The following is a 21,424-nucleotide window of genomic DNA, read 5'->3' on the forward strand; positions in this document are numbered from 1 at the left end:
TGAAAGACTGCCCTCCAGATATTTCTCTGAACTTACATACTTAGAGATATGTATGTAACATTTGACAAAAATAAATAAATTAAATAAATGGAGCCTGTCATTTAACGTCCATGTTTACTCTAGATCGTGAAAGTTTTGTGAAGGTGAATATATTCCATTCACAGTAATGATCATCTTAAACTCAGATATTTCTCTTAGTTATTTGTTTTTAAAAATTTGGTTGTTTCAGATGGAGTTTTGATGAAACAGTGACTCATTTCATTTATCAAGGCCGACCAAATGACACTAACCGAGAGTATAAATCTGTAAAAGAAAGAGGAGTACACATTGTTTCAGAGCACTGGCTTTTAGAAGTAAGCAAGATTTTTTTTCCTTCCCTCTCTATTAAATGAGAATGTTTACAAACATTGTTTTGAAGACACAAACCAGTTTCCATGTATGTAAACAAGTTTGATAACCTTAGTTAATAGTGCACACTTCATTTCTTTGGCATTAAAAACTTAAGATCAGTCCCTAAATACTTAACAACTTCTTAATGGGTACTCTTTCTGATTTCTCTGATTTCTCTGATTTCTTTCTGATTTCTGAAATTATGTGAAAGATAACATTACTGTAATTTAAGAATTAATTTAGCATGCCAATGCAGTTTAGAACTACTTCTTTGCTTTCTGAATATTTCTAGAAGTATGAATGATTCCTTGGCAAAAGCAAGGAATGAATTAGATCTTATTCTTAAGTGTACATGACATTAAAATTAGAGCAATTTTGTCATTTGTATGATGGTATATTTCAGTATCACCTACTTTTCAAAACTTTAATTCTGCAAACTTTTGCCACCTTAGGATGTAATATATTGGTTGTCCTTATTCTACTTCATGTAATTTATTCACTAAGATGTTTTTCAGTCCTGTTTAAAGCATGCCGTTGTATTGCAGTGTGCGCAAGAATATAAACACCTTCCTGAATCTCTTTATCCACATACTTACAATCCCAAAATGAGCTTGGATATCAGTACAGTGCAAGATGGCAGACTCTCTAATAGTCGACTACTCTCAGTGGATTCAGCAACAAAGGATGATGAGGTAGATAATATGGATGACACATTTACCCCCTCCTTAAGCTGAATGTCTAATCATATGGTGCTTTGAAATTTGATGCAGTGACTTGGTTTAAGACATTGTAACTTTTCTCCTTAAATAGCCAGATCATTTGCCTGTAGAAGAAAACGATATAGACAGCGTGGCCACCAGTAACAAAGAATTAGCAACATCAAATGGCGGTGGAAGGAGTGACTCTAAAGGAGGTAAAATATTTTAAATTACAAAAAAAATTTGTTTACAAATATATTATCTTTCATACAGAATGCTTCCGTTGCATAGAAAAACAGTTGTTTTCTGTGTCGCTATAAAGCATGCGTTTGAGGATTGAATAGCTTTAGTGATTTGTAAGTGTCAAACTTGTGAAATCTGTGGAACTAGGTATTTTATGGAGGTAGTGTGATAGCCCTATTTTGCTAAAGGTAGGTGGGATTGGTGGTTTTGTGAAGATTTCTTCTTCAGTTCAGTTCTTTTAACTTCCAAAAAGCTTTGGTGTATTATACATATGACATGGTTTAAAGGTATGGAAGGATGCATGAAGAGTTTCTCCGACCCTTCCAATGTTTTTAGTTTCTTAAGTTTTTGAGTTATTAGAGTTGTTTTATGCATACATAATCATAAGTACATATGTTCTCCCCTTCTGCACTTTAAAAGATATATATAAAGGGTAGACATACTATATATGCTGTTTTACCCTTTGATCCTTATCTTTTTTGCTTAATAGTTTAACTTGCGGAGTGTTTGATTTTGGTACATGAGCTTCTTTGGTCTTTTTCTTTTTTCTTTCCTCTTTTCTTTTCTTTTCTCTTTTTCAACTGTCTAGTATTCGTTGGGTTGACTGAGGAGAAGAAGAAGCTATAAAGCAACCAAAACTGATTATTTGAAGTTTTTAGGATTGCAGTCCAGGTGATATAGTCCACTGAAACTCCTCTAATTGCAAGCGGGGAGTACAGGCTTATATAGGCAAAAACCAGATGGCTATATAACTTGTTTTGAAAGAAATATGATTGGTGCTGTCAAAATTTGTTTGTTTGTTTTTACGATTTTATTTATTTGAGAGAGTGAGCAAGAGAGAGAGAGAGAGCACAAGCCTGGTGGGGGCAGAGGGAGAGAGAGGAGCAGGCTCCCCACTGAGCAGGGAGCCCAGTGGGATTCGATCCCAGCATCCTAGGATCATGACCTCAGCGGAAGGCAGACATTTAACTGACTGAGCCACCCAGTTGCCCCTGGTGGTGTCAGAGTTTGAACTGACTAATACAAGATTATCATTTGGCTAACAGGTATTAACATCTCTCCTTCAGTTCAAAATAGAAGGATATGTTCTAGGAGGTGTTGGAGTTTGCAGTTGACAAGTCGCAGTTGACAGAAGTTAGCAATTCATGGTGTTCTGAGAATTGAAACAGGAGACTGTGTGCTGGCCCTACTTCCTTAGCGTCCTTTGACTCTTTTTTTTTTTTTTTTTAAAGATTTTATTTATTTATTTGACAGAGAGAAATCACAAGTAGATGGAGAGGCATGCAGAGAGAGAGAGAGAGAGGGGGAAGCAGGCTCCCCACTTAGCAGAGAGCCCGATGCGGGACTCGACCCCAGGACCCTGAGATCATGACCTGAACCGAAGGCAGCGGCTTAACCCACTGAGCCACCCAGGCGCCCCTTTAACTCTGTTTTAAGTAACTCTCTTAGCAGTGCTTCATTTTGAATCTTCTTTCACAACTGTGTGAATGGCCATTTAGCCTGTCCCTTTTGTGGGCAGCTAGTTTATTTCTGATTTCTTGCTATTACAAAGAGTGCTCCAATGAATAACTTTGTATCTAGATGTCCTATTTTTAATGGATTAATATTGTCTATTTTCCTTACTCATCTTATCCTACTAGAGCTTTCCTTATGACTTATCTATTTGGTTAGTCCCACTCAGTTCATTCCAAAAATATTTAATTTAGTGCCTCTTTCTATATTTAATCTACAAGGAAACCAAAGGTAAATACTGTGGTCTGCTTTCAAGGACCACAGGGGGAAAATCACATATGTTAATTCCTGGAGTGCACCTCAGAGTGTGGTACATAACACAGGAGAGGGTGACAAGCAGGCAGAGAGCTCTACAAAAGGAATAATCACTAGGTCTTAGCAGTGTGTCTTAGTAGAACTTCTTGATTTTTTTCATACGCAGTTATCCTGGTAAGGACTGCCTTTGTGTTCTGCAGTATTTGCAGTATTCCTTGTCTTAGTGCATTACTATAATGTGTAATACGTCAATAAATGTCAGTAAATTTGTGTTCAGCCAGATCTAGACAAAACAGTTAATGTGTATGAGATGCGATAAAAAAGAAACTTAAAACAAGAGAAAAAACTTAATTGTTTATGTGTTTTCAAGCTCTGACACAGACCTTGGAGATGAGAGAGAACTTTCAAAAGCAGCTGCAGGAGATAATGTCTGCTACATCAATAGTGAAACCCCAAGGGCAGAGGGCTTCTCTTTCAAGAAGTGGTTGTAACAGTGCTTCTTCAACCCCTGATAGCACTCGATCTGCCCGCAGTGGGCGAAGTAGAGTCCTGGAAGCACTGAGGTATGTACCTGTCACTGATGGTGGAAAGGAGTGACTCTGACTTGTGAGAAAGGTAGTTCATTATTTAGGTTCCTACTGCCTCGGTTCCATGAGTTAAGCCTAATTTTGCACCTTTCACCAGGGGTGGGGGTGGGGGGGATTGCGATCTGCAAAGCCAAAGATTAGACTATCAGGATCAGGAAAAGTGTTATACACTGGGCTTTGTTTAGTGCAAACTAAATATATTATGTATTGGTTGTGTGGCCTTTTACTGGCTCACTTTTCCTTCCTCCTTGGCTTTTTCTCCTTCCCTCCCTTGTTCCAAGCAGTTCTAGAATTCTTAACTTTGGGATAGGAAGCAGACAAGGGTTTGTTCCATACAAAGCAACTGTTTTCACGTTATGGTATGATTAATATTTTTATTACCCCCCACCCCGAGAAATGATTTTAAGATCCAGTTTGCCTCCTTTGCAATGGATTCAATCAGTAATTCTCTCTGTTCTGTCATGTTAGTGTTAAATAATATTAGTTCTAAATTAAAGTTATTTCTTACTAGAACTACAGATATTTTGTATACATGTGGCTTTTTATTTACTATACTTCAGATCATGTGTTGTCATTACAGAGACCCTAAATCTTGTGCCAAGTCAGAGTAGATAATTAAACTCAGAATAAAAGGCTATCTTCCTTGTTTTTGAGGCAAATGAACTGTGGGGGTGCCATCAGCTTTGGTAAATTAAATTTGCTAAGATTCCACTTACATATATATATACATAGAAGGAAAATAGTTGGAATTATATTTACTCTAGTGAAGTTGCTAAAAATAATGACATAAAACACACTTCACTCTAGTTCAGTATATGGCTGCTCTATCTTAGACTCTAGGAAGTTTGGTTACCAAGAGCCAAAGGGACCTTCTTTTAAGGCAGATTTTATAGTACTAATTATAGTTTTTATTATTTCAAGTGATAAAAATACAACATCTCATAAGCAAAGTAACCAGTTTTCTGAACATTACTATGTTTCCTTAACCTAAGTCTGTATAATTAGAAGAAATTCCATTTTTAAATACAGCAATCATTTTAGAATTTTAGAACAATTTCTTGACAATAAACTTTCCCCTTTGAAGTTTTAAATAAATGGAAATTTAGTCAAAAATGGTGTTTCCTTTTCTAACTAAAATATTTTGTTAGTTTCTGGAAGAAATATTTTAAAAAGAAAAAATGTCCCAAAGTGCATTTACTCAATATTTGAGGTAGCTTACTCTTTGCGGGCTTATAAAGGTGAGCCTCAAATTTGCCATCTACCTTATGGAATTTATGAGTATAGATTTTGTTGTAGTTAACTGTTTATCAAAATTGTCGCTTTTATTCCTTAGGCAGTCACGTCAAACAGTACCTGATGTCAACACAGAGCCCTCCCAGAATGAGCAGATCATTTGGGATGACCCAACAGCCAGGGAGGAGAGAGCAAGACTTGCCAGCAGTCTGCAGTGGCCTAGTTGTCCCACACAGTATTCAGAGCTTCAGGTTGACATTAAAAAATTGGAGGACTCTCCTTCCCAGGAGGCTTTACATGACTCAGAAATTGCTAAACAGGGTAATGAAAAGAAATCTATTCATTTGTTTGTATAAGTACTTGTTAACTTCTTCAAAATAGATAAGCATATCGCAGTTCTCTGCATTACACATGCAAACAAACAAAAAAAAACTTGCTAGATATTTCTGATTTCTGTTTAAATATAAGAGAAAAATTACTATGAATTGAGGTAACTTGTTAGTAAAATTGAAAAATATATTTTGATTCTTAAATTTGGAAATTGAGGATTGGGCAGTTTTTTCCATAGTTTTCCCTATTGTTCTTCCTCTCATTCTCATCCTTTATTTGTATCATTAATGTTTGTTTACTTCCCAGTCATCTTATTTTCATCTAAATCTTCTAAATTCCACCCAGCAGGTACCTACATTTGTTCTTTGGATTTGTGTGTGTTCCCAGTTTTTTCCCCTTGGGCTTTACCTTGAAGACAAATTGATTCCTGTCTTTCATCTTTGATCATCTTTTTTCCCCCCATTTTCTCATATCACATGGTTATGTCTCTCCCCTAGGTAGATTTTCTCCAAGTGTAACATGACTTTCATTTTACAAATTTGGGTTACATTGTTCTGATGAAAGCCGGGTAGTTAAAAGGTTGGGAGGGGCACCTGGGTGGTTCAGTGGGGTAAGTCTCTGCCTTCAGCTCAGGTCATGATCTCAGGGTCCTGGGATGGAGCCCCCCATCAGGCTCTCTGCTCGTCAGGGAGTTGGCTCCCCCCCCCCCCCGCCCTGCCTGCCTCTCTTTCTACTTGTGATCTCTCTCTCTGTGTCAAATAAATAAATAACATTTTTAAAAATAAATAAATAAAGGGTTGGGAGGAGCCCACAGATAACACCACTTGCCTTTTTAAAAAACTAATTAATTGCATTTATTTATAAGCTCTAGAAACAGGCTATTTCTTTTTGCATGTACTTTTCACACCAGAATTTGTGTTTAATTTCATCTTGGTTAAGACAGATGAGAGTATTTGCCTCAATTTGTTCTTAGTCATATTTGGATAACATCACACTGCAGCATTTTATTGCCCTCAGCTGTCTGTGATCCTGGAAGCGTGTGTGTGACTGAAGCTCCAAAACTCCCAATCTCTGAAGAACTGGAAACACCGGTAAAAGACAGCCACCTAATCCCTACACCTCAAGCACCCAGTATTGCCTTCCCCCTCGCCAACCCACCAGTGGCTCCACATCCTAGAGAGAAGGTTAGTTTATCCTTAGTATGATGAAAACCTTTTTGATATTGCTATTATGCTGCATTAGAAATTTGCTGGTACCACTATTATGAGTTCGCAAATGTTGAAAACTGCATTTCTCTGCATCCTATTATTTCTGTATTTGATAAGTCAAAAAACTAAAAATGTCACTTAAAAGAACCATGTACCTGATTGATAACCTTTTTAATGTTAATTTTTTCTAAAATAAAACTTTCATTTCAGATTATAACAGAGGAAACACATGAAGATTTAAAAAAACAGTATATATTTCAGTTGTCATCTCTGAATCCTCAAGAACGTATTGATTATTGTCATCTGATTGAAAAACTAGGTACAAGTATTTTAAGTCAAAAATGTAACCTTCCTTGGAAGTCAATGTAGTTGATGTCATTTGTAAGATGTACAAATTGAGAAAAAAAAGATGGGTGGGGCACCTGGCTGGCTCAGGTGGTAGAGCATGTAGTTCTTCATCTTGGGGTCATGAGTTTGAGCCCTATGTTGGGTGTGAAGTCTACTTAAAGTAAAAAATCAAATAAAAGATGGGTAACTTAAAAAAAAGAAGAAGATGGATAACTTGTCCTGAGTGGTATGTATTGACTCAGCATTAGAACTTTGACTTTTTTATACTTCTAAATCTAAAGTCATAGGATTTAATGGGTCATAGGATTTAAAGATTTAAATTGAAACCAATCATTAAAATGATTTAAGAGTCTCTTTTGCTACCTTGAGCTTTTGTTCCTTGATGAAATCATTGAAAGTACAGACTTAAAATACAACTGCATTTCTGTGAAGCTGAAGGTATGGTTATACCCAGAGAGGAGCTCCTTCTTAGGTAACATTCTTACTCAATTATTATCAGACTCCATCTGACATCCTGGAAGCAGCATACTAGACAGGTAACCTGGTGCTTCTCTAAGCAGTACTGTCCAATATAAAGAGAGCAAAGGCCACTAATTTTAAACTTAGTAGTAGCCACAATTTAAAAAGGAAAAAAAAGTGAAATTAATAAAGCATATATTTTATTTAAACTTTACATGAAGTATGTTCAACATGTAATCAATATAAAATATCAGTGACATTTTGCCCTTGTAGCACATCTCAGTTTAGTCTGGCTATGCTTCAGGTGTGTGACAGCTATGTGTGGCTAATGGCTACTGTATTGGACAAAGTAGCTCTACAGAATTAAGGAACATATAGGGGGAGAACTCAATCTGACAGCTTCATATAGAGGAAACATTAAATAATGGTTGTTTTCAATGACGGCCCTGAGTCGTCAAGAAAAGATTAAATGTTACTTAGTGCTGTCCTGTTAAGAATGTGGAAAACTATGATAGTTGTTTTTTTTTTTTAATATTTCTGTCAAATACAGTCATACAGTTGAGAAGCTGTGTTTCTTGGAAACTAGACTTATGTGGAACACTGTTTCCTGGTCCCCCAATCAATTAGAGTTATAAATCAAAATTGTTCAGCTTTACCTAGAGCTTCCAGAACAGAAGAAGCTGCTTTATTTGCCTGTTTCCTGTATTTTGTTCCATCCCTGTAAACTCTGGACAAGAGTAATATCAACTAACAGAGAATTGTCTAGAAGAAGATAGAGAAGAGAGGCGGATGAGGACAGATTGTGCTGTTGTAATTGAGTCTTGAGTAGAAAGGTTTTGATACTAGAATGTGCTCCCCCTGCTTGTGCTTGCTCGCTCTCTGTCAAGTAAATAATTTTTTTAAAAATATATTTTATAAAAGTATATATATATGTGAAGTAAAAATAACCATCAGTCAAGGCTTTTCGGGTTATTTGGTGCATTTTATTTATAAATAATTTTATGCTGAGTTGACATGTTTTTCCTAGGAAGAAGTTAAGAATTCAGTTTTTCTCTACTTTAGGTGGATTAGTAATAGAGAAACAGTGCTTTGATCCCAATTGTACACACATTGTTGTGGGACATCCACTTCGAAATGAGAAGTATTTAGCCTCAGTGGCAGCTGGGAAATGGGTGCTTCATCGCTCCTATCTGGAAGCATGCCGGACTGCTGGACACTTCGTACTGGTGTGTATTCAAGTTAATATGAAGAATCATTTTTCATTAAAAGTAATTGTCCTAATAATTGATTCAAGCATCTACACTGACCGTTCATATAATTGAAATAACCAAATATGACCAATTAGATGATACCAATTTTATACGATTCACATTAACAAAGCAAAAAAATTCAGAGATCACAGTCTCAGATTCTCGGTTATATCAGTTTTGTTTAATTTTAATCTGGGTTTGTTTGTTTGTTTTCCTCTTTGGAATAACAGAAAATTTCAGGATTACCTCATTGTAAGCTTTTATCTTTACTGCCAGCCCATTAAATATTAAATTGTCTGGGGACACCTGGGTAGCTCAGTCAGTTAAGCTTCTCATCTGCCTTCCGCCCAGGTCATGATCCCAAGTCCTGAATTGGCTGCTTGTTTAACAGGGAGCCTGCTTCTCCCTTAGCCCCTCCCCCCGCTCCTGTTCTTGCCTGCTCACTCTGTCTCTGACAAGTAAATAAAATCTTTTTTAAAAAAATGTTCTTAAGAGAACATTTTTTAAAAAATATTAAATTGTCTGTAATATTTTGGTCCCTAACTAACCATCATAGTAATATCTAATTAAATGTCAGAATATTTGACCCTCCCATGAAGCCAAATTAATGTATATTTCCTTCCTCTGTGCTCATAAATTGATGCTTATTTAGTGCTCTGTATTTATAACAATTGAATGTGTAGCTTTTAACTCCTACATGATTATGGACTCCTTGAGGACATATTGTAGGACCAGATCCAAGTGTATTGTACTAATTGTCTAGGAAGAAGACTATGAATGGGGAAGTAGTTCCATACTTGATGTTTTGACTGGAATCAACGTTCAACAACGAAGACTAGCACTTGCAGCAATGAGATGGAGGAAGAAACTCCAGCAAAGACAAGAATCGGGCATTGTTGAGGTATTAACTTAATATATGGTGATAGAAACAGCATTCATTTTCATGACTATTACAGATTTTAATTTTAAGAGAATATGCTTATTAACAAAATAAGAATATTCTACTTGTCTTTTATGCTTTGTTGATATACTTAGTTTGGGCATTCTAAATTGGGCTTACTGTTAATTCCTAATTCTTATATTCATGATTGAGGAGGAGATGTATATAACATTGATGGCTCTTTTAAGAGTATATGTGTAAGGGGGGCTCCTGGGTGGCTCAGTCAGTTAGGCATCCAGTTCTTGCTTTCAGCTGAGGTCATGATCTCAGGGTGATGAGATCAAGCCCTGCCATCGAACTCCTCGCTCAGCTGGGAGTCTGCTGGAGAGTCTCTCTCCCTCTCCCCCCACACTGTGCATGTGAGTGCTAGCACATGCTGTCCCTCAAATACATAAATCTTTTTTTAAAAAAAGTAAAAAGAGGGGCGCCTGGGTGGCTCAGTGGGTTAAGCCGCTGCCTTCGGCTCAGGTCATGATCTCAGGGTCCTGGGATCAAGTCCCGCATCGGGCTCTCTGCTCGGCAGGGAGCCTGCTTCCCTCTCTCTCTCTCTCTCTCTCTGCCTGCCTCTCCATCTACTTGTGATTTCTCTCTGTCAAATAAATAAATAAAATCTTTAAAAAAAAAAAGTAAAAAGAAATGGTAAAAAATAATTTAAATATATGTGTAAAATGTGACCCATACTATATTTCTTCCAAAGACTCTTCAGCATCTACCTTCAGGGGTTCTTAACATGGGATCCACAGACTCTCCTAAAGGGGTTGTTGATCAGACTCAGGAGGGCTGTTTATACGCTTTGGATGGGGCAGGAGAATACATCCTTATTTTTCCTCATCTCTAATTGAAAACATTTCCTTTTATTATAGAAGTCTATAACAAATCACAAACTTTTAATAGTACCTATGATTTTACCCCAACAGAAATATATCTTTGCTTTGCATTATAATTCCAAGCATCTTGAGATATTGCTTATGTTCACTTTTTTTTTTTTTAAGATTTTTTTATTTATTTATTTGACAGGCAGAGATCACAAGTGGGCATAGATGAGGGGAAGCAGGCTCCCTGCCGAGCAGAGAGCCCAGTGTGGGGCTCCATCCCAGGACCTGGGATCATGACCCGAGCTGAAGGCAGAGGCTTTAACCCACTGAGCTACCCAGGCGCCCCTATGTTCACTTTTTTTAAATTGAAATATAGTTGATACACAGTGTTACATTAGTTTCAGGTGTGTAACAGATTTGACAACTATATATTATTCTTACCACAAGTATAGCTACCATCTGTCTTTACCACTTTAAAATTATAATAGCTATCCAGCCACCATTAGGTCTTTAATTTAATTCATTAATACAGAAGCATACCTATTGTGTCACAAATTTGTAAATATTTTGATTATTTTTAATAAAATTTTTTTTGTGGGGCACCTGGGTGGCTCAGTGGGTTAAGCCTCTCTGCCTTTGGCTCAGGTCATGATCTCAGGGTCCTGGGATCGAGCCCCACATCGGGCTCTATACTCAGCAGGGAGCCTGCTTCCTCCTCTCTCTCTGCCTGCCTCTCTGCCTACTTGTGATCTGTCAAATAAATAAATAAAATCTTTAAAAATAAAATAAAATTTTTTTTTTGTAATTCTTTACACTTCATGTTAAAACCAGTATTTTAAAACATTGTTCATATGACAGAAATTACATTTCAATAAAGCTGTTTCTTTAAAAGAATTATTTACAGAACAGGTCCATAGGTTTCACTGGGCTGTCAGAGGGGTCCGTGACTCACAAAAATGTTAGAAACCCAAGTTAAATAATCTTGTGTATTGTATGCTTAGCTCTCTACTGTGTCCAAGCTCTTCTTAGCCTTAATTCCCTTCTTTTAGAGTAATTCCACTGGCTTTTGTTGATTGTAATTCCGTAGTGAGATATTTTATAGTTCTGATTGAAAATAGTAAATATTTTCAAGAGAAATATAATGGGGGTGTCATCTAATCTGAGAAGTTGTGCATTAAGTTCTACCCTGGATTAATTATAAGAAAAAGTACAAGAAAAGACTAGACAAAAGTGAAGTTGCTTTATTTTATGTTAATCATTAAAACATTTTCCTTCATTCCTCAAGTATTTATTGATGGCCTACTGTGTGCCAAACACCATGGCTATGTGTTTCACAGTATTCTGACCAGAGACAGTTACCGCTGTGGCAGATGGTAAAGGTTATAAGATTATTTGTTGACATAAAACTAAATTTATAGATAAAATAATGTATTTTTTGCATTTATTTCCCAAATAATTTCAACCCTGATTATTTTTTCATTTGTAGGGGGCATTTAGTGGGTGGAAGGTTATCTTATATGTTGACCAATCCCGAGAAGCAGGATTCAAACGCCTTCTTCAGTCAGGAGGAGCAAAGGTTTGTATTGAGTCAACTTGAAGAATTTTTTTACACAAATTATTTTCCAACCAAGATTGCTATGATCAGTTCTTGATTTTCAGTACTTTGTGAGATGGCGGTCCTTAAGTACAGATTATACAGCTGAATACTTGGGGGCATCCATAGATTGTGATGCTTCTTACTGTTTTTTCTTTAGGTACTGCCTGGTCATTCTGTACCTTTATTTAAAGAAGCCACACATCTCTTTTCTGACTTCAATAAACTGAAACCAGATGACTCAGGGGCTAATATAGCAGAAGCTGCGGCCCAAAATGTGTACTGCTTGAAAACAGAGTACATTGCTGATTATTTGATGCAGGTTTGTAAGATTTTGTCCTTGATTTCCTCATCACCAGAGATAGGCTTATCTGCATAGGGATGTGACTACATAGCAAAACCCTTGGCTTGTTTATTAATAGAATGTTCAGCTCCAGTTGTGCTCTATACAGTCCCTTTCAGTTTTATTCTATTTTTTATAATAATACATATGTAAACATTTAGCTTGGAGTTAAACGAGGCAGGTATAAAAATCTAGGTACCTCTGAAAGTCTTAAAAGTGCCCAATATAATGTTAGAATATTGCTTTTCACAAATAGCTTGTTTTTATTTGAATGGACAAAGAAAAATCTTTGTCCTAAACACCTAAAATACCATTAGGAATCAGCAAGGTATGACACATGATAATAAATGTCTTACTACAAAGGATTTCAAACATAATGGTATAGAAATAAGGGGAAGCCAAAACTCAGCCTGCTGTATAATTTTTGCTGTTTGTGTTTGGGAGTTTTTCAGGATATATAGAAAGAATGGCTAAAACGTAAACAATGAAATTTTTGTCATAAAGCAGTGGGATGTACTGATTAGGAATCAATAAGCCAATACTAACTGCTAAAAGCACCTAAATAACTTTTTTAAAAGCTCAAGTTATTTTTTTCTCTGCTTTTCTCAGGGTTGTATTGTGTGTTGGGCACTAGATGTCTGGAGGAATGCAGATGGGGAGTGGTCTGCTCTGTATTTCTACGTCTGAGCTCATCATTGCCTACCTAGCTCTCAGATGTAGGTCAAAACAGAACACTTCTATGGGGCAAAGCTGCAGACTAGGGAAGGGAGAGTAGTGACTTCATGTTCAAGTTCATGGTCAAGATAAGCCAAGCACAAGTAAGACTCTTGAGATAGAGCCACCCCAGTGTTCTGACCTCAGGATAAATGCAAGGGGATAAGAGGGGGACATTAATTAAAAAGCTGGGTGCAGTGGCTGCAGGGATCTTGGTAATGACAGCATTCAACATGTCCTTAGCCACACTGCTCCTGGATGGTCACCCTCTATTTCAAACTGATGTCATCCCAGGATCTCCAGTCACCATTCTTTCTCTTCTCATTTGGATCTCCTGTTTCTGTATGCCATGTCATCCTGATCAGCTCTCATTTAGTTGAAGGTCATCTTGTAGTAACTTCTTGAGAAAGCTCATGGGAGATAAACTGAGATTTTTCTATGTGTGAAAATTATTTTTTCTATGATTACATTTCTCTTATCATTTGGATGGGCATCAAATTCTGGGTTGGAACCTATTTTCTCCTTAGACTTCTGATCACTTTTCTCCTTCTAGTATTGCTGCTGAGTAGTTAAAGCCATTTTGATTTATAATCTCTTATGTGTAACTGTAATCTATTAGGAAGCTCTTTTTGTCCCTAGTTTTGAGATTTCAAAATGATAGACTATCATGAGGGTCTCATTGTTATGCCACACATGGTAGGCCTCTTCTGGTTTGGTAACTTGTGTCTTTTAGTTCTGGGAAATCTTGAATTATTTTAATAATTTTTTTTCCCTCCACTTTGTTTTCTCTAGTACTTCTGCTACTTGTATATTGGATTTTCTTATTTCATAACTATTTTTAATCTTCACTTTTTGAGAGGTTCCCTCAGTTCAGTCTTTTTTATCAGGTCTTCATTTTGCTATCATGTTTTTAATAAGACTTTTTTTATTTTTTGAATTTACATTTTAGTATTTTAATAACACCTTTTTTGTTTCATAGATGTAATACCTTCTCCTGGATCTCAAATGATTTACTGATTTTTTTTTTTTTAACTTATTCCGGTATATTCTCTATCCACTAAGCTGCATTTTCCTCTTTCTTTGGGTCTTTATCTTCCATATTAGAGGAAGTTATTAGATTAAGAGTAGAGTATAAAAAGCTGATTGGAAGTACTGAGCACACAGTTGGGTCTTGGCAGTTTTGATCTGGATGCAATAGTCTTGGTGGTCTAGTTGTTGGGGATTGTCTTCTGGGTTCATACTTGGGTGTACTTCTTGAATTGTTTCAATTTATCCAAAGAGGAGTCTTCCAGTCTGCCTGAATGAGGAATCTGGGCACCTTTTTTTTTTCTTAATTGATGACATAGGACATTAATTTCAGATGTTCAGCATAAAAATTGTATGTATTCATGACTGTATATGCAAAATTATCATCATACATAATGACAGATTTTCTTTCTTGTGATAACTCCCAAGATTGAGGCTTTTAGCAACTTTCAAATATACCATACAGTCTTAACTGCTGTACTCACCATGTTGTATATTACATCCTCAGGATTATTTATTTTATAACTGGAAGTTTGTACCTCTTGTTCACCCTTATCCATTTCCTCCAGCCCTCACATCTTGCATCTGTCAATCCCATCAGTTCTTTGCATCTGTCCCGTTTGGGGTTTGGGGTGTTTTGTTGTTTTGTTTTGTTGTTTTATCTTTAAGATTGTATTTATTTATTTGACAAAGAAAGCACAAACAGGGAATGCAAGAGGGAGAAGCAGGCTCCTTGCTGAGCAGGGAGCTCAGTGTAGCACTTGATCCCAGGACCCTGGGATCATGACCTGAGCCAAAGGCAGATGCTTAAGCTACTGAAGTACCCAGGCACCCCTATTTTTTATTTTAGTTTCCATGTATAAATGAAATCATCTAGTACTTGTCTTTCTTTTTCTGACTTATTTCTCTTAGCATCATGCCATCGAGGTCCATCCATATGGCTGTAGTTGGCAGGGTTTCCTTAGCTGAAATATTTTTTATGGTTGATTAATCCATTTGTGTGTGTGTGTGTATGAATATGAATTTTCTTCATTCATCTGTCAGTAAACACTAAGTTTTTCATATCTTGGATATTAAAGATTAAATTTATCATAGTGTTAATAGTTTCAGATGTGCAATATAATGATTCAGCAATTGTGTACATTGCTCAGTGCTCATCAGACTAAGTGTACTCTTGAGGTATGTTTTTTAATTTTTTGAAGAAAAAAATAATGGCTGCATCAGTTTACATTCCCACTAAAAGTACACATCCTCATCAACACTTTTTGTTAATAGCTATTCTAACAGGTGTTAGGTAATATCTCATTATGATTTTGATTTGCATTTCTTTGACGATTAGTGATGTTGAGCACCTTTTCATATACCTGTGACCATCTGTCTTTGGGAAAATGTCTTCAGATCCTCTGCCCCCCCCCCCCTTTTAAGATTTTATTTCTTTATTTGACAGAGAGATCACAAGTAGGCAGAGAGGCAGGCAGAGAGAGGGGGGGAAGCAGGCTCTGGCTGAGCAAAGAGCCCGATGCAGGGCTCTATCCCAGGATCCTGAGATCATGACCTGACCCAAAGGCAGAGACTCAATCCACAGAGCCACCAAGGCGTCCCTCTCTGCCCATTTTTTAATCAGATTGTTCGGGATATTAACCCCTATCTGACAGATGACTTACAAATATTTTCTCCCTTTCTTAAGTTGCCTTTCCTTTTGCTGATGGTGTCCTTTGCTATGCATGAGCTTTTTAGTTTGAGGTCTTCCCACATGTTCATTTTTGCGTTGCTTTTCATTTTGGTGTGAAATCCAAATAATTTTTACCAAGACCAATGTCAAGGAGCTCATGACGTATGTTTTCTTTTGATTTTATGGTTTCATGTGTTAGGCCTTTCATCCAAATCTTTTTTTGTTTTTTTTTTTTTAAAGATTTTATTTATTTATTTGACAGAGAGAGAGAGATCACAAGCAGGCAGGGAGGCAGGCAGAGAGAGAGGGGGAAGCAAGCTCCCCGCTGAGCAGAGAGCCCAATGCGGGGCTCAGTCCCAGGACCCTGAGATCATGACCTGACCTGAAGGCTCAGGCTTAACCCACTGAGCCAACCAGGTGCCCCTTTCATCCAAATCTTAATCCATTTTGAGTTTATTTTTGTATATGGTTTAAGATAGTGGTCCTGTTTCAGTCTTTTGCATGTAGCTATCTAGTTTTTCCAACACCACTTACTGAAGAAACTGCTCTTCCTATTCTATGTTCTTGGCTCCTTTTTAATTGATTGTGTATACCTGGGTTTATTTCTGGGTTTTCTGTGCTGCTGATCTATGTGTCTGTCTGTCTGCTAGTACCATACTGTTTGGTTACCATAGGTAAATAGAATTTAAAATCAGGGAGCGTGATGCCTCCAGCTTTGTTATCCTTTCTCAAGATTGCTTTGGCTATTTGGAGTCTTTGTGATTCCATACAAATTTTAAGATTGTTTTTTCTACTTCTAGAAAAAATGCCATTGGAATTTTGTTAGGGATTGCATTGAACCTGTAGATTGCTTTGGATAGTGTGGACATTTCAATAGTGTTAATTCTTCCAGTCCATGAGCGTGGAATATCTTTCCATTTATTTGTGTCATCTTCAGTTTTTCTCGTCAGTGTCATCTAGTTTTCAGTATACAAGTGTTTTTATCTCCTTGATTAAATTTGTTCCTAGGTATTTTATTCTTGATGCAATTGTAAATGGAATTTTCCTTTATGTTTGAAATGGCTTTCTTTTAAAAAGAGTATCGTTGGGTCTTGACTTTTTATTCTTTAGTCCATCATGTAATTATTGGTATGATTGGATTTAGGATTTTTTGCAGTTTTCAATTTGTTTCTGTTCTTATATTCTTCCTTTCTTGCCCTTTTTTTTTGGTTGGAGGCAGGGTGCATTTTGCTCTATAGATTACAATATACTTAACTTTTTATGGTCTAGCTAGAATGATATTGTGCCACTTCACACAGAATGTAGAAATCTTGCAGTCACATAGGTTCCTTTACTTCCCCTGTCCTTTAAACCAGGGGCCAGTAAACTGTAGCCCACAGGTCAAACCCTGTCCACTGCCTGTGTTACTAAGTTTTACTGGCACACAGCTCTATTCACTCATTTATGTGTTCTCTTTTCTGCTTTTGCACTCCCACAGCTGGCCTGAGTAGTTACAACAGAGACTGTCCCAGACAGCCTGAAATATTTAATGTCAGGTCCTTCAATGTAAAGCAGGGGCCAGCAAACTTTCTGTAGTTTGTTGTATATTTTCCATCAGTCTCTTACAGTTCCACAGAACAGTGTTCTGCCTTAAAGCAAAACTTGCTTAAACAGTCCTATGTAGGGCACCTGGGTGGCTCAGTGGGTTAAAGCCTCTGCCTTCGGCTCGGGTCATGATCCCGAAATCCTGGGATCCAGTCCCGCTTTGGGCTCTTTGCTCAGCAGGGAGCCTGCTTCTGTCTCTGCCAGTTTCTCTGCCTACTTGTGATCTCTGCCTGTCAAATAAATAAATAAAATCTTTTTTTTTTTTTTTTAAATCTTATGTATTTCGAGGGAATTAAAAGGAATAATGTAGTCATATTTATCCTATCTGGTATCAATTTTCAATTTTTCTTTGTTCCAAAACTTTGATTTCTAGTTTTTTATTTGATTTTATGGGACCAATTCTGGTTTTCTTTTATTTGAGAGTGTCTATTTTACCTTTATGCTTGAAGGATTTTGGGGTTTTTTTTTTTGTAGGGCATAGGATTTAGGGTTGATAAAGTTTTTTCTTCTACTAAAGATTCCACTTTCTGCTGGCCTCCATTACTTCTGAGAAGTCAGTAGTAATTTGAATTCTTCTCCTGTATGCAATGCAGTATCTGATTTTGTTTTTTTTTCTGGCTGTTTCATATCATAAATATATGGTTTCTTTATATTAATCCTGCTTCATGTCTGCAGGGTTTCTTCAGTCTGTAAACTTCTCTCTTTAACCAAATTTGAGAAATTTTGATCATTACTTCTGCTCCATTCTTTCCTAATTTAGTTACTCATACCTTTTGAAACTGTCCCACAGGTCCCTCGGGCCATGGTTACTTTGTTTGCAATCATTTTTTTATTTTTTTGATTAATTCCTATTTATCTGCCTCCAGCTTCACTGATTTTTGTTATTTTTATTCTATTCTTAAGCCTATTCCATGAGATTTTTTAATTAGATACTAAAATTTTTTTTACATCTAGAATCTGTTCTTTATTATAGTTTCTATTTGTCTGCTTTTTCAAGGATAAGAGCTGCTTTAGTATCATTTTCTACTATTTCCAACATCTGGGTCATGAGCAAGATGTGCTGCTTTTATTTTGAGGTAATTGTAGCTTTACATGCAATTGTAAGAAATAATACAGTTCCCCCAGTGGATAACATCTTGCAAAAACAGAGTACAATATTAAAACCAGGATGTCGACCTGATACAGTCCTCCTTTCCCCTCCGATTTCCCCACTTCTACTTCATGTGTCTGCCACCACAGTCAAGACACAGAACAGTCTGTCACTACAGCAATCTTTCATTTTGCCTTTTCTTAACTACACCCACCTCCTTCCCTTCATTCTCTTCTCCCAGCGGTCTTTTATACCAGTTAATCACTAATCTGTTGTCAGTTTCTTTAAATCTTAAAATGAATCAATATAGTGTATTTTTTTTTTTTTTTTAGCAAAATTATCTTGAGAATCATTGAGGTGTTGCTTGTATCAGTAATTTTTTTACTTTTCATTGCTGAACAGTTCAGATATACTACAGCTTAACCATTAATGTATTGAAAGACGTCTAGGTTGTTTCTACTTTGGGACTATTATGAGTAAAGCTGCTATGAACATTTTTTGCACAGGTTTTGTGTGAAAATAAGATTTGATTGCACTAGGATAAATTCCTAAGTTGTGTGTGTCCAGAGTGGTCATAATTTACTTTCCTACCAATACAAGTGATCCAGTTTTTCTGTACCCTAACCTATCATTTGTCACTTTATTTTAGCCATTTCAGTATGTTATGTCATAATCTCTCATTGTGGTTTTAATGTGCAGTTCCATAGAATGCCTTTGGTGTGCTTCCTAAATGTCAGGGTAGTTTCTTTTCAGATATTTGGGTCAGAAGTCGTCATCAGGGAAGAGTTGAATCAAAAGGCACTTAACCCAGTATTTTGTGATTCATTTTCATGTTATCCAGTCTGCCATCTAGCTAGAAAATTAAGTTTTATCACACTTGTAATAAGGAGGGGAAAGGTCCTTTAAGGTTGGGATGTGGTTGTGAGGAAGAGAAGTGCAAAGATTTTCTTTTCAAGGTTTTTTTTATTTATTTATTTATTTATTTATTTATTTATTTATTTAACAGGCAGCGATTACAAGTAGGGAGAGAGGCAGGCAGAGAGAGGGTGGGGAAGCAGGCTCCCTGCTGAGCAGAGTGCCCGATGCAGGGCTTGAGCCCAGGACTCTGGGACCATGACCTGAGCTGAAGGCAGAGGCTTTAACCCACTGAGCCACCCAGGTGCCCCAAAAGTGCAGGATTAGAGGCAGTGTATGAATTTTTGCTTTGCTACCTGCCAGTTATAAAAAAAGGTTAAATAACATATCTTATTGTAAAATGAGGAATAACAAATACCTATCTCACATGTTTTAAGATTAAATAAAAAAGATTTTTAAAAATTGAGAATATAAGGTGTCACATCTTAACCATACTTCGCAAATGAAACCATTATCAAGATCTAAGCTGGCCCAATTCCACCTGAGCTATACATTTTTTTCTGATAAAATGTGAGATTTTGTCATACCAGTTCTGTTCCCTAAATGTGATGTGCTAAGTAGCATACCTTAAAAGACCAATTTTAAGTTTTTCTGGTTAAAGAGCACAGTCAAGGAAAAAAAACGAGCATTTTTTTTTCCCTCTTTTATAGGAATCCCCTCCTCGAGTAGAAAATTACTGTCTCCCAGAAGCAGTTTCGTTTCTTCCAAATAATAAGGAACCTGGGCCTGGATTATCACAGAAGAGGAAAGCTCCTACAGAGAAAAATAAAATCAAACGACCTAGAGTAAACTAATAATGTTTACTCTTCAGTCACCAAACATTAGTATTTTAACTATAAAGCCTGAATATTACTGTCCTGGATTTACATAGTAATTTAAAGACCAGTGTCTGAAGAAGAATTCAGCTTCAGAGTGTCATGATGACCTTGCTTGTAGTTTTTAACACCTGAAATTTTAATCACTGAAATATTAACTGTTTTACCTGAAATAACAACAAAACACAAAGCCTTAGCTAGCTTGTCATTAAAGTGCATTGAAGGTGTATGGGGCTGATTATTTATTTTCTTGTAAATATCTGAGACTGTAGCTTAGTGGAAGCTTTAGTAAGGTGATAGATTTTGCCTTAAGATGTCCGCTTTAATTCGTAACAGTAAGGAAGTTGTCAATTGGGATTTATTCATAATTTCCCTGATTCTTCTCACCCCTTTCCCTCTTTTTAACAGGAGCCTGAGTACAAGGTTTAATGAGGAACTGAGGCTTTAAATTTAAATATGTGTGAGTGTATATATGTATATGCATGTTTGTACAGATCTCCATGATGTTTGCCAAGTTTGGGCGCCCAAACTTGGAAAATAAAGACAATAAAGAATAAAAGTAACTCATACAAGTTCAGGTAAGTTTTTAAATGCAAAGTATTCTGGTGTCCATTCTCTTGTTGAAGCATTAAATGATTGTAAGATTTAGTTTGAAAAGCAAATTGCTGGGGCACCTGGGTGGTACAGGTGGTTGGGCATCTACTCTTGGTTTCAGCTCAGGTCCTGGGATCAAGTCCCAAGTCAGGCTCTGGGCTCAGCACAGAGTCTGCTTGGATTCCCTGTCCCTTTCCCTCTGCCCCCCTCCTTCCCTAAAATAACTTGAAAAACAAAACTCAATGAACTGCTAGTTATATTTCGGATGTTTGTTACTTACGTAGGATATTCTGTTCCTGGGTTAAAAACCCTTTTATTGGAACTACAAAATTGCATTAGCCTTTATTAATCTAAATGTAAACACCAAATACTACATGTGTTACCACAGTCCTGGAAATGTAAGGCTACCTCATTTTGCTGAAAGGAGGAACCAGAATCAGAACCATGATTTTGATGTAAATAGTCCCATTTCATGACTCTTTGAAAGGCAAACTCAAGTGGCAAAGGGTTGAAATTCTTAACCTGGACACAAAACCCCTCAAGTTTTTAGTCAGATCTTCCTCTAAATAGAGAGAAATAGTAGTGGGGGTTATCCCGGCCCTTCAGAGGTTTTGGCTTTGAACTAAATTCACAGCTCAGGACAAAAAGTCCTACACAGCCAAATAGATAGCATTGTCATGGAGCCATGCCCCATCCCCAAACAAAAACACCCAATCTGCTTTTACCGGGGCCATTTTGTGTGAGTGGAGTCTTTTCACTAGCAGTTTGCAGTAAGTTTCCCTGAATTTCATCCTTTAAATTCTTTGAAA

The 21,424-nt window shown here is 36.8% G+C and overlaps 1 protein-coding gene across 12 annotated transcripts in view; it reads left to right on the top strand.

Moving 5' to 3' along the window:
• TOPBP1 (DNA topoisomerase II binding protein 1) overlaps window positions 1–20,590 on the top strand; it is a 62,620-nt gene extending 42,030 nt beyond the window's left edge. For 8 of the 12 annotated variants that reach the window (XM_082719010.1, XM_082719014.1, XM_082719019.1 and 5 more), the window contains 12 exons: window positions 230–353; window positions 936–1,082; window positions 1,201–1,303; window positions 3,469–3,661; window positions 5,019–5,239; window positions 6,266–6,432; window positions 6,667–6,775; window positions 8,326–8,489; window positions 9,277–9,414; window positions 11,755–11,844; window positions 12,023–12,184; window positions 19,857–20,590. In XM_082719010.1, coding sequence (XP_082575136.1) covers window positions 230–353; window positions 936–1,082; window positions 1,201–1,303; window positions 3,469–3,661; window positions 5,019–5,239; window positions 6,266–6,432; window positions 6,667–6,775; window positions 8,326–8,489; window positions 9,277–9,414; window positions 11,755–11,844; window positions 12,023–12,184; window positions 19,857–20,000 — 1,762 coding nt within the window. In that variant the 3' untranslated portion in view covers window positions 20,001–20,590. The remainder of the gene's footprint in view (window positions 1–229; window positions 354–935; window positions 1,083–1,200; window positions 1,304–3,468; window positions 3,662–5,018; window positions 5,240–6,265; window positions 6,433–6,666; window positions 6,776–8,325; window positions 8,490–9,276; window positions 9,415–11,754; window positions 11,845–12,022; window positions 12,185–19,856) is intronic. The other 4 variants (XM_082719011.1, XM_082719015.1, XM_082719021.1 and 1 more) reach the window with 1 other exon arrangement.
• Window positions 20,591–21,424: the final 834 nt, after the last annotated feature.

Source organism: Mustela nivalis (assembly GCF_964662115.1).
Source record: "Mustela nivalis genome assembly, chromosome: 1".
NCBI classification, from domain to species: Eukaryota; Metazoa; Chordata; class Mammalia; order Carnivora; family Mustelidae; genus Mustela; species Mustela nivalis.